Here is a 13400-nt window from a genome sequence, read left to right on the forward strand (position 1 = left end):
AATGGTAAAATCTATAAATGACATAAGCTGGATAGGACAGCACAATCTTTTGTGTGTATTTTAGCAGCATATTACAGATATAAATATAAAAGATGTAAGGTGAGGGCTTTTTTTTTTTCATTTTAGACTGATGTTGAAAGTTTACAGCTCATACTTTCGAGGCTTTAGATTGGAGCTTTGCAAACGTGGTCTTGCATTTACATGAGCATACTGTATCTCATTGTTCAGGGACTGTCTGTGGAAATTCTTCATTCCGGCTGACTACCAGCCAATGAAAGTGACCGACGTTGCCCAGCCAGGAAAACCCAGGCAGATCCAGGCCTTTGAGCTCCGCATGAACATCATTGCTGACGCCACCATCGACCTGCTTTTCACCAAAAACAGGGTGACTCTTTCTTTCTCTCGTGTGCTTTCTTCTCTGTCTCTTCTCTGTCTTTTTTTTCTTTCTTTTTTGCCAAGCCCTTTGATCTTTCTTCCTCTCCCTGACGCTCCCCTTGTCTTTGTCTTTATGCCTCACAGTGTTTTTAGCTATTGATATTGGTTCATGTTTTATGCTTTTTCAAATTTTCATCCTGCAGACGTGCAGGGATTTCCACAAAGCTAAGTATGTGAGGTGCATACTAAATAACAACATAAATGCGTGTTGAATAAAAACATAACACGGCTTGTGTCAGGGATGACCATAATTTTGTTCAGGTTAGGTGCTTTTCTTTGGTTTTTATTTATTTATTTATTTATTTATTTTAAGGCAGTGGGGCACCCTGTCTAATATTTGGACATGTATGATTTATCTGTTTGCTCTTACCCCCCCCCCCCCAAACCCTCATCTTCATCTCTGTTACTAGGAAACCAATGCCATCCATGTGAATGTAGGTGCAGGCTCTTACTTGGAAGTCAACATCCCCATGACTGTAGGAGAGAACGGTAAGTGTGTGTTTCACAGAAATAAAACCAGTGGACCAAAATGTGATGTCCCACTGGCTCGAGGACAAATCTTGTTCATATATAAGCACACATCAACTCAACGGTTTTCCAAGTCATTTGGTCATAACACAGTTATATACATTTATATACACTGATTAATGGCTGAACTACACTTATGATTTCTCAAAAGTCAGGATGAACACATATTTTAGGATGTCAAAAAGTGATGTACAATGAGAATTAAATATTTTTCAGGCTGATCATGGCAACTATCTATTTATTTAACATTTATTTACATTGAAATGTATCTTGTACATGAAGGATCTTTTTTAAAATGTGTGTAAATGACATTGAAAACCTTTTGGTGGAGACCAAGGAAGGAGACCAACATTTGGTGGAGACCATGGAAAACCCAAGTCAAAATGGGCACGACTCTGAAACAAGTCCAAGACATCACAGAAGTGAACGTACTATCACTGTGAATTGTACGCCAGTGTAAATGTCTTTCTTTGCAGTTCTCCATTGTTCTACGTTTTCTGTAAAACCATGCATGCACTTTGTAAAGTTTGTGCCTACTAGCAAGTTGGGATGGTATTCCGTTAGTGAGCTTAAATTCAGTAATGAAGTTTTCCACACATTATACAGAAATGTAGACCAAAGATCAAGTAAAACCATCAGAAACCATCATTAAATTTAAAGCGGTATCCAGAATAATGCAACTGAACCCCGGGAACATCCACAGTCTTACCACTGATAGTTTGAGACACATCTTATAATTTATCACACTGAGCAGATAATATTTCGGCAGTCATCAGTCAGTGCTCTCCCCTGTCCCCTGAAATGTAGTTAACATAAGTAGCTTTTGAAGTTTTGTTGGTAAAAAGCATCATTTGCAAGAGCTCCGGCTTTTGAGAATTGATGGTCTCGCCTTTCTGCTTCTGTCTTCTGCTCGCAGGCTACTCTCCCACCATCAAAGGTCAGCTGCTTCACGTGGACACCACCAGCAGCATGCAGTACAGGACTCTCCTGGAAGCCGAGATGTTAGCTGTGAGTAGCAGGCAGTTATATAAGGAGCCTTTCAGTTGACTTTTCTGCAGAGAAATTGGAAATGTTGGCACTTGTTAGCTGCGTTAAGATGAAAGGGAGATTTCAGCAAAAGCAATGTCCAACTTGTGAATGCAGAGCAGTCGCTCCGCCAGGAGTGAAATCATGTCCTGCATCTGCCTTCATTTCAGTTCCACGTGATAGCCAGTTACCCTCGGGTGTGGAACATGCCTCAGTCATGGCAGTGTGAGATTGAGGTGTACAAGGCCACCTACCACTTCATCTATGCCCAGAAAAACTTCTTCACTGGTGAGTCCTCCAGCAAACACACAGGACAAATTACAGTACATCCTGTGCACGATAACACACGTATTCGGACATTCTGTAATCAGATAATTAGTATTTAGTGCTTACCATTTTAATAGTAAAATGTATGAAACTTCCCCTTTTTCCATCTCATCACTGTTTCTTCTTTCTTGTTAGATTTGATCCAGGACTGGGCAAGTGACAGCGCCCCAGACATCTACTCCTTTGTGCCCTATTCCTGGAAATTCAAGATTCTTTTCCACCAGTTTGAGATGATCTGGGCGGCGAACCAGCACAACTGGATTGACTGTTCCACCAAGCAGCAGGAGAATGGTAAGAAAGATGCTCTTCTAGATACAGATGTTTTCTACTGTACATTTTTTACTCAAGAGCAAGATTTCTTATGACCCGATGTTTTTGCCAAAATTACATGTAAACATGGTGAAAGAAAACATTTAACTAATATATTCGACTTTCGTAAAGTATTTTATACAGTTTACAAGTTAAAGTTGGCAGTAAGTAAGATGGAGGTGTTAGGCTATAGAATGTATCCTATATTAAAGTACTAGAAATTCCATGTTTGTTCAGTCAGATGCTTCATTTTCTGCATTAAATGTTCTTAGTATCTACATTAGATTTCCGGGACATTTTGCAAATACAAAATGTTGAGTCAGACCACAAATCATTAGCTCATGTAAGACACATACTGTATGTACAGATGTTTCTGTGACAAAAAAATAATAGAAGATGATAGTAGAGAGAACTAATTTAACTGTAATCTTTATATCCTCAACAATGAAATGCCACAGAATTCTACACGTCTTACATTTACAGCAATTTTTATCTAATGAGCCATTCACTCAGAAAGGAATGATTTCTAAATACCTATTATGAAATAAATTGCACAATTTTGTCCAATCTAGAAGAGATTTTATAATCTGTTAAGATTGAATCGTTCAATTTACCTGCATTATCGATCTTTTATAGTGTACCTGGCAGCGTGCGGCGAGACGCTCAATATCGACTTCACTTTGCCTTTCAATGAATTTGTTCCAACCACCTGCCACACCCGCTTCAGTTTGAAGGTGAATATATGTTCCAAAAATAGATGTCTGTTCAGTGTCCATATTTTATTTGAGTGTCATTGCAATGTTTCCCCCCCCCCCGTCTGGAAAATATATCTATAGATGACTGCACATACTGTATTTTTTCATATTGGTTAGATGCAGATTTTTTTTATTTTTTTCTTAGATTGAAACGCTTTTGCTATGCGCCCACAGATGTGAAAACTTTGACACCAGCTATGAATATGTTTGGGTGCGTGAACGTACACATGCTTTGTCCTCCTCAGGCGGAGGATACAGACATGAGACTGTCCCTGCCAGAGTGCCACCCGAGCCGCTACCCCCTCCTCACCCTGGCCAAAGACTACCAGAACGTCAAGCTGCCCCCAGATATGTTCATGCCAGGGGAGAATCAAGGTGCCCCCCCTCCCAAACCCACAAAGTCTCGCTGGAGGAACATCACCCACGCAGAGTGAGTTAGACCTGCGATTTCTTTCTCTCTAGCAGTGGGCAAAAAGTGAGCATGGTAGCAAAGAGCTGGGTGACTCACCATCGTAACACTGACTCACATCAATACTTAGGTAGAAAGGTTGCCAAGGTAGTAGGTGGTAACCTTCACTTTTCATGCTTTGGTTAGTTCAGTTGCTGTCTGTTGGTTTTTAAGTCAGATGTAGTAGCCTGTTGAATAGGGCTGTTTGAACATTTTGGATCCAGTTCTGTAAAAAAAAAAAAGTGTTCCATGTAGTGTCCTCAGTTGTGTGAAAAATGATTACGTTTTTGACCGACTGTCTAATGTTTAGGTATCCAGCATTTCAGTTGAAGATATGGGATATAAACTCTTTCTTTTGTTGGAGCTTGCACCAGTATCAAATGAGTCCTTTTCCATTTAGACCCTTAATTATGTATAACACTAGTCTACATCCATCTTAGTCTGCATCCCCTTTAGAGAACGTTGCAAAGCAGGGTCTGTTTCCACATTGTAAGCACCACTGTAAGGGTTAGCGAAAGTTCAAAGACAAGCTGTAGAAGCATGCATTGTGCACTCTGTACAAGATAACTTAACATTGAGATAATTTATTATGTATCGCCCAGAGCCAGACTATACTGATGTAACACCGCAGGACACCCACTTACCCCCTGGGACGTGTCGATCGAATTCTGTGTGGACCGGTGCACTTGGTGCTGCAGTGAAGTCAAGCGCAGCCCATTTACCATCGCCTGTCTCTAGTAAAAGTCCACATGTTGAACGGTTCATAAAGCAAACAATGAGCTGGAAAATCCACTTGAAATGGCGATAAATTCAGCCTTATGACTGTGTACTGAGTGTACGTGTTTTTTTTTTTTTTTCTTCCTTATATTAGAGGTGGCTGGGTGGATTGCTGGAGTGTGCCTAACTTTTTGCTCATCATTGACTACACCTGGCACCCCATTTATCCCCAGAAGGCGGATGAGCAACTCAAACAGTCATGTAAGCTCGCTGATCTAGTATCCATTTGTTTCTAAACTGTAAGACTGTGGCCTGTGTAACTTAAACTATTTGAACTATCTTTAAAATCCTCTGTTGGTCACCGTATCAATGTTTTAAATAATCTTATCTCACTTGCTCGCTTCGTTACCTAGTGTCTGAGATGGAGGAATCAATGCTGTCAGCTCTGCGTCCCCCGGAACAGACATCCGTACCCCACAATGCCACGCCACGCTTCACCACCTCTTCGTCAGCTGCTCACAGCCGGGTGCCCACTGACCCCTCAGAGCTGCCCCCTGACAGACTCCATGTGGAGATGGAAATGTCTCCAGATTCTCAAATCATCCTCTACGGGCCTATGCTCCGAGCACTGATTTCCATCAAGGTAAAGAAGTCTTTGAATTATTTAGTAATAATCTTTTTTTAGTCAAAAATCTGTTTTAATCAGTGGTCCAATTCATTAACAAAGAGACACAATGTAGATTTTAGTTAAGAGCCTACAGTAAGCACCAGGAAAGAACTGGTATAAGAGAGTAGAATTTTCCAATCCATCAAACAGCTTTCAAGCCCCCCCCTGCTACTGTTCCCACAGGAAAACTATTTTGGTGAGGATGACATGTACACAGACTTTGAGGAGGCGGTAACCAGCCCTGTGTTGTCCACCTCGACCTCCTCGGGCCTCGGCTGGTCTCCTCTGGGCATGGAGGACAGCGAACAGAAGGAAACTTCAGACCTCCATCCCCTGGACCTGCGCCCCTGGGACATCACTGTGCTCATCAACCTCTACAAAGTCCACGGCCGACTGCCAATGGTAAGATTGATGACTGCCAACAGTTCGGTTTAATGGTTTGGCTTTAAAAAAAAAAGAAGAAAAAAAAAGAGGGAGACAGAGAGATCAGTGTAGAAGTAAGTACAGCAAGTAGGGTTCTATCAAAGATAATGAAACAATTCAATCACCACAGTGTGAAATAAAAATGATGAAAATGTGCACTGTATGCAAGAGAAGCTATAGGGACATAAACACAAAATTTTAATATAAATTTGAACTATATCAATAGATGAAAGACATCAAGATGCTGTATGCAAGTTATAAAAAAGAACATACGAGAAAATAAAGTGTGCAGATATACATTTAAGCCCACTTCATTTACCCTCCACTGTCTCCTGGCTTGCAAGAAGCAATTTTTTTGATTTAAACCTGCAAGTCAAGCTTTTTAATTCGATTCATGTTTATGTTATGAAAACTACTTGATGCACGACTCCATGGTGTTTGTTTACTTTCTCGGGTGCCTCCAGCACTGCAGCAGCGAGGGTCCCGAAGGTCCATCAGGCTTCTTGGAGCGGCTGTGTTTTGAGATGAAAAAGGGTTACAAGGAGACGATGCTTCAGCTGCTCTTGTCTCCCATTCACATCTTCATCAGTGACAACTACCAGGTATGAAACACAACTACACAGCTGCCTGATACTGCTTGTTCTGGCCCCGTATGGTGCAGACATTGTTTTACCTTTAAATGTTATTCGTATGAGAGCATATAGTGAAAATAAATATGTGTCTTAGAAACACACCTAATGACATAATTCTACATTTTTCAGTTAAAAGCATAAGAAAGACGGTGTTATAAAGTAATACAGACTCAAAAAAACAGGGAGACAACACAGTCTGTGTGTTTGTGAAAGGGTGACTCAGTCCTTAAAAAACACCCTGAATAAAGCTGCAATCAGAGTTACATAATGTGAATCATGCATGCACCAGCCACATGTTTGCATAAGCAGCTGTATATTGTATAAACCTCACAGAATTTCTAAGCTTTAGCCATGAATTGGATCCTGTTTCCTGCTCAGAGTGAATAACTTTTCCCTAATCCCTTGTCAAAGAATGTGTTCTCCTCATCTCTCTCCACTGGTGGAATAACAAGCTCTTTTTACAGCATGTGTAGGATTATTATGGAAAAAAGTCATATATTTCACTTCAGCTTACGATTGCTTTTAGCGACTGCAAATTACCTTGATGTTTTTTTTCAGTTTCTGAGGTTTGACCCAAACTTTACAAGGCAATGATTTAAGCTGAAAAAAAAGTGTCGGTATGTGAATCCGTACTTTTGCCCCCAGCGTCCCACATCAGACGGGGTCTTGAGGGACGGCCACCTAAGTCTGTCTGGCCTGCAGATGAGGGCCCATGCCATGTTCTCCGCTCAGGGCCTTCCTCTGGGCACTGACACGCTGGAGTATGCCTGGCTCATTGACATGCAGGCTGGGGGGCTGACCGGCAGGGTCACTGTTCCACAGGTGTGTGTTCCATTGGCATGTGGGAGTGATAAAGGGTAACATGTATGTATGTGCAGCCTTATGTTATGATTATCTTATGGTTCTTTGGGTCAGCTGTCTGCGTGAGTGGAAGTGAGAGTGTGTTTGTACTCGTACTTCTATCTGAGGACCAGTTTGAGTTATAGACCTTAGAGTGAGGACATTTTGGGAAAGTGAGGACATTTTGGCCAGTCCTCACAACATCAAAGGGCTTTTTGAGGGTTAAGACTTGGTTTTAGGGTTCAGGTTGGAATCAGGTTTATGTTTAGGTTAGGATTAGGGTAAGGGTTGGGGTTTAGCATTCAATTGTGATGGTTAAGGTTAGGGTATGGGGCTAGGGAATGCATTAGGTCAGTGAGTGTCTTCACAAAGATAGAAGTACAAGTATGTGTGAGTATGTGTGAGTGTGTGCGTGTGTGTGCGTGTGTGTGCGTGTGTGTGTGTGTGTGTGTGTGAGAGACTCTGGTCAGATACTTGCTTGTATGAACCACCTATACAATATAATACTATCCAAGAATAGCTCGCCACAGATACTACTTTTATGAATTTATAATGTTAAGTTTTTGTTGAGATTGTCAGAAGAAATCATATTTTTTATGTTATAGCTTGTGCTGGTGTTATATTTGTTTTTGTATCAGGTTTTCCTTATGCTTTGCACACCCTGCTCAATGTCTGTATTTATTTTACTCTTGTTTTTTTTTATTCTGTGGATTTGCTCTTGCAGTAAGTGTATTTGATGATGTTTTGCTATTGTGTCTGTGAATATTAGCTGGCCAGTATGATAGAGTGGGGTGAAACTTTCCTTTTCCACGTGGTGTCCCGAGAGTTCCAGCTAGAACAACCCAAGCCTTCTGTCATCTGCCAGCATGGCGTTGACCGTCGCATCTGCGATGCCAAGGTACAAACACACAGTATACCATGAAAAGTCTGAGCCTCATTTCTTGACACATTTTCACTTCCTCTGCTGTACCTTTCCAGCTTTGTTTTAAACTTGTTAGCAGCTGTGAGTGTCTGAATCTCACACATCCAGCTACTAAGTTAGCTCATTATTGCTGAAAGCTTTTTTTGATCATATTTAAATTTTTGGTCAGAACTGTCCATTGTGAAAGGAAATGTGCAAATGACATCAGATAAGAAACGGAAACTTCTGTAAACTTTTCTCTAACGATGCATGACTCAGAAAGCAAACTTTTACACCGCTGGAAAAACGGAACAAAAGCCTCTTACACTAACTTATTGATCTACTCACGGCAGCCATACATAGCATGCATACAAAACAAAGAAGTTGAGAGAAAGCTTCATTTTGTGAAAGTTTCTTTCACAAAATGTCTTGTTTGTATGCGAATATAAACAAGGATATTTTTAAAAACTCTGTCTGAGAGCTCTCATTAGTTTTTGACAACTGAGCAGTTGTCGCTACAGGGTTTGTAGGGGTATCTAAAGCTCATTCAGACTAGGCTGGAGATGGCTTCCTTGTAACCATTGAAAGGTTTCTGGTACTAAATGATGGTTTGCTTTCAGCTGAGCTGCCTGCCGGGTCACTGTCGCACATCAGAGGAGCTGAAGTACACTATGACCAGACTGGCCATGGATGGAGTTGACCTCTTCATTGTGGAGCATGGCTGTGCTGCCAACATCAAGGTAATTAGCACCAACAATTTTTGTACTGTAAAGTCATTTTTTCTAACTGTTCAAACCCATGTCAATTTAAAAATAAATGGAACATTTTAGGTATGTTTTCAGATCTTTCAATTTTCCTTTCTCTCTGCCTTCCTAGACGGGTATTATTCGTGTAGCCACCTGCAACCTGCACAATCAGGCAGTGGGAGAAGGCATAAGTGCTGTGGTGCAGGACGTAAACATCCGGCAGTACATTGAACAGCAGCAGCACAGCGAGGTGACCAGGCTGCAGCCGTCTGGACAGGGTCAAGGTCTGGGTCAGCCGTTAGGTCTCGGGCAGCCCCCTTTGCTCCGGCGCTCTGTCTGGCTGGAGGCGGGTTCAGTCAACCTGAACCTCATCACAGCAGACATTGCCTTGGCTGCTGACCACCCTGCCAAATGTGAAGTCCAGAGGCATTTTCTGGAACTACACGATGCTCAGACCAAAAGGTAGGAAGCACACAATGTCATTTGTTATTTACTTTTCCAAGCACTTCTCACATTGTGTGCGCTACCCCAGAGCATCTCTTCAGCATTGTGGTGTCCCTTGTTTAGGTCATAGGCAACTATTTTTCACCCTTACTTCAATTTTTGAATTCACTTATGAGTAACAGCACTCTTTAATGTAATCAAGGGACTGTGGTATTGGTAAAAACACCATTTATAGACATGTCAATGCTGAAAATTCTTTTTAAAGTGGAAATGACTAATTTTCTGTATCACACCTCTGTAGAATGAGTCACCAGCACTAATCATGGTGATGTTCAGCTCATAATGTAAAATAGATGTACTTGAACAAAAACATTGTGGATTCTTTTCCTGTCATATTCAGTGATCCAGCTCATTATATGTGATAATTAGGAAGAAGATTGTCCACCTTCTGTGATAAACTTAATAATTTAAAGTCTCATAAAAGCTCTGCAGGGAAGCATTATCAGAAGAGACGTTCTTTTTCTAGCTTGTAGTTGGACATGACATTTCTTATTACTGTAGCTAAATGTACTGTATGTGGGTTATGAGAAAGAAAAACGGAAACTTAACAGAACAAAGAGACGTAAAAAAGGATTAGCAGATGCTGACCAAGAAAGGCAGACTAAGGCAGACATACCAGGCACTTGTAGATACAATGATGCAAGACTGGACAAATTTTTACAGACAGACAGCAACTACATCAACAAAATGCCATTCCCTTACAGCGGCCCCCACTACCCAAAATCCTGTCTATTTTTAATTGCTGCTCTCTCCAACATTTTCTATTATTCTTTCTTCCTTTTTTCCCTCGTTTCCTCAGACTCTGGTTCCTGTGGCCAGAAGAGGCTGGTGTTCGGAACAAGCGCAGCAGGAACCGCTGTGGCTGCCTCGGAGGCTGCAGGTTCTTCGGAGGTACCAACATGGGCCTGGACTTCTTCAGGCTGGAGGAGCTGACGCCGTCTTCCTCGTCCGCGTTCTCCTCCTCCAGCTCTGAGTCAGACATGTGTTATGGCCAGTCCTTGCTGCAACCTGGGGAGTGGATCATTACAAAGGAAACACCCAAAGTGGATGGTATGGATTTGCTGTGATTTATTCTACATTTCCTTATAACTTGAAGAGGAGTGTTTCTCCTGCAGGAGTTGCTTTAGGGGGTTTTTGGGGATCCCACAGAAAATGAAGAATAGTTACATCGACAATGCTTTAATTAGTTACTAAAAAAAGAGTAAGAATGTTGATCTTTGTCTATCTGGGGGTTTATTCCATGAGAATTTTGGAAGTAAGTATAAGATCATATTGAGCTTTGCTTATTGTCTTATCTGTATGTATTGCATCTAGAAGAGATTTAGATATTTGTTAACTTAAATCTAGTTAAAATACCAACATGAGGGTGTTCTCTCCCTGTTTTCTTAGGGAGAGTTGTCGGACTAAAAACAGACATACACTCGCCGTGTCTGCCTCCTGAGCTGCCTGAGAGGCGGGGTCAGCAGCACCTTAGTCTCCAGGTGCCCCAGCGCTCCCACAGCTCCGCCTCCTCGTCTGAAGAAAATAGTTCATCCAGTGCTGCGTTGCCCCTGCTTGCCGGAGAGAGGGACACCCCCTCGCCAAGCACAGAGGAGCGCATTTTCCCCATGAACAACAAAAGCCCTGCTGAGTGAGTAACATGCAGAGTGACATACTTTTTTTTTATTGTTGTCTACACCAAATTTACTGTAAAATGTGATGTATTTTAACATGAAAAAATGTTTAGCTGACAGAGCAACTATATGGCATCACAAGCAAGATTTTCAGCTTCTTTAATTATAATCATTGATTTTTAATGTTAGTAATGCTTTCTAAATATTAAATTTTTTCCTGGTACTTTTTGCAGCACCCTAGGGGAGGTCCCAGAGATCTCGCCAGTCTCACCCAACAGTTCCCAGGACCGCTCCTCAGTGCGCTCACCCCTCTGCTCTCCTCTCAAGCGCCAGTCCTCTGTACACTCAGGTCGGTTGGGCAGCACCAAGAGCCTCTCAGCTGCCGTCTTCACCGACAAGCCTCCTCCAGTGCTGTCCGGAGGCGTCCAGTTCAGCAGCGAGGTCTCCCGCAGCGATGAGAACGTCCTAGATTCACCGCGTCAGCGCAGAAGCTACGGCTCCTTTCCCTTCACGCCCTCAGCGGACTCCAACACCTTCCATCAGTACCGCTCTGCTGACTCGAGCATGTCTGTGGCTGACAGCGAGGCCTACTTCTCCGCCACTGAGGACTTTGAGCCAATCAGCAGCGCTGATGAGGGTCCAGGGACGTACCCTGGCCGCAAGAAGAAGCGGAGGCAGCAGATGCAGCAGCCACAGCAGCCTCCATATCATATGGAGAACTACAGGTCAGCTGAGACAATAACATAATGTAGAAAATGTAGCATGGAATATTCTGCTAATGGCGCTCAGCTTCATTGGAGCTCTCAAAAGTTCTCAAAGATAAAAACTTTCAAAAATTTGAGAGGAGACTGGTTGGATGGCCAAATCTCAGGTACAAGGTTAAGTGTGGCATTACGGTGTTGAAAGATTCAAGACTGCTCTCAGTAACATCAAAGAGTCTCTTATTTCTCATCTGTAAGACCAGATGAATCATGAGCTGTCTAGCAAGTTCTGACTCTGCCAGACTGCTTCAAGTGTAACCCCTTATGAATAATATTAAAGGTCAATTCTGAAGGGATTTTGCCCTTTACGATTTACATGTTAAGATTGTGATGATTGCACTTATTTTTTATTTTTTTTCCCCCCCAATTTGTAAGTTTATATTTAAGGATGTTGCTGTGGAATTGTGATGGTATATTTATAGTTTTATTAAAAAAATCAAATTTTTTACATTTTACAAAAACAAATACTGTATTTCCAAACTATATTTGAATAGAACAATAGCATTTTGCCTCTTTTAAAGTTTTATTATAGCTAGAGTTAGAAGCAAATAACATAGACAACCTTTTGCCTCTTGAAAACAAAAAATAATCTGTTGAAGATACTACAGCAGCGAGAAACCACTGCAGATTGGAATGAAAAACAGGCAGTACACACTTGCGTCAAATGACTTCTGATGACTCACACTGACAACTTTGCAATGAATGTAAAAAATGTCTTTATGGCACATTATACAGGAATACATAAATGGTAATATGACATTTTTTATGTTTACTCCCCAACAAGTTTTGAATTTTATTGTGTAAAGGAACTCTGCCCGAAGTGAAACACATTGCAGCTTTTATTTATAACTTTGATTTGATCATGTGTGGATGGATGTGATGAAGAGGGGTTGTAGCAAATGAGATGTTTGATCCATGGGCAGCCACTTACTGCTGGTGTGTTCTGCAAATTGGATTTCAGTCTTGTTATGCAACTGCCTTGTCATTTTTATATTACCCAAAATGTTCTCACTCTGATTTCAGCACACTTTTTGATTGATATAGCCGCCACACAAACACAAAGAATCCATTCGGCCCCATGAAAAGTTTCTACTGGCACAAGCCTGTACAAACATAAGGCTAAATTCAAGAACATTAGAGCATATACAGAGAAGAAGGGTCATAGATTGTGGCATGAATGCTTAAAAGGTTATTTTCAGCATTGTTTAATCATTGCTGATATATTGCACCTAAATGGGAATGTATAGCTACATTATGAAACGGAACACTCAAAACAGTTTTGAGGGTTACAGGTGTGTCATTCAAGTGCAACATAATGTCATTTTCCACCAAATTATCTACGGTTGTATAGTCAAAAGTTTAGGCAATGAGTGGCTGACACCGCACCATGACATCTGATGCTCATATTTCAATATTTTGACTTCCCGCAGCCGGAGCTCCATCTACCACAGTGTTGAGGGTCCCCTCACCTACGTTCTCAATGGAGAGTTGATCACTGAGCCCCGTCCTCTGCCACTGCCGCCAACGTTGCCCCCAATTCCGCCCCAGCCCCTGCCCAGCCACACATCCCAGGCCTCTTTTGTCTCAGCCCTGGCCATGGAGGAGGAGAGCTCAGTGGAGGCGGAGAAGACAGCTGAACCTGGACCGGTCACCCGACAGCCACACGTCATGGCGTGCTACCAGAACTACCTGGCCCACTACCAGGTAACATATTTCACTTTTGGCCTATATCGCTGCTAATTCTTAATGTCACTGTGTTGCCTTTTTT

At 41.9% G+C, this 13400-nt stretch overlaps 1 protein-coding gene across 9 annotated transcripts in view; it reads left to right on the top strand.

The window, feature by feature from the left end:
- The window catches only part of kiaa1109 (KIAA1109 ortholog), a 73840-nt gene that overhangs the window by 12024 nt on the left and 48416 nt on the right, over window positions 1–13400 (top strand). For all 9 annotated transcript variants that reach the window (XM_040137647.1, XM_040137652.1, XM_040137650.1 and 6 more), the window contains exons 11-29: window positions 229–385; window positions 846–924; window positions 1880–1971; window positions 2160–2277; window positions 2452–2607; window positions 3262–3359; window positions 3626–3810; window positions 4700–4806; window positions 4959–5188; window positions 5396–5614; window positions 6100–6237; window positions 6913–7089; window positions 7877–8005; window positions 8629–8748; window positions 8885–9216; window positions 10058–10308; window positions 10648–10888; window positions 11105–11596; window positions 13063–13336. In XM_040137647.1, coding sequence (XP_039993581.1) covers window positions 229–385; window positions 846–924; window positions 1880–1971; window positions 2160–2277; window positions 2452–2607; window positions 3262–3359; window positions 3626–3810; window positions 4700–4806; window positions 4959–5188; window positions 5396–5614; window positions 6100–6237; window positions 6913–7089; window positions 7877–8005; window positions 8629–8748; window positions 8885–9216; window positions 10058–10308; window positions 10648–10888; window positions 11105–11596; window positions 13063–13336 — 3595 coding nt within the window. The remainder of the gene's footprint in view (window positions 1–228; window positions 386–845; window positions 925–1879; window positions 1972–2159; window positions 2278–2451; window positions 2608–3261; window positions 3360–3625; window positions 3811–4699; window positions 4807–4958; window positions 5189–5395; window positions 5615–6099; window positions 6238–6912; window positions 7090–7876; window positions 8006–8628; window positions 8749–8884; window positions 9217–10057; window positions 10309–10647; window positions 10889–11104; window positions 11597–13062; window positions 13337–13400) is intronic.

This window comes from Xiphias gladius, chromosome 10 (assembly GCF_016859285.1).
Source record: "Xiphias gladius isolate SHS-SW01 ecotype Sanya breed wild chromosome 10, ASM1685928v1, whole genome shotgun sequence".
In the NCBI taxonomy this organism is placed as follows: domain Eukaryota; kingdom Metazoa; phylum Chordata; class Actinopteri; order Istiophoriformes; family Xiphiidae; genus Xiphias; species Xiphias gladius.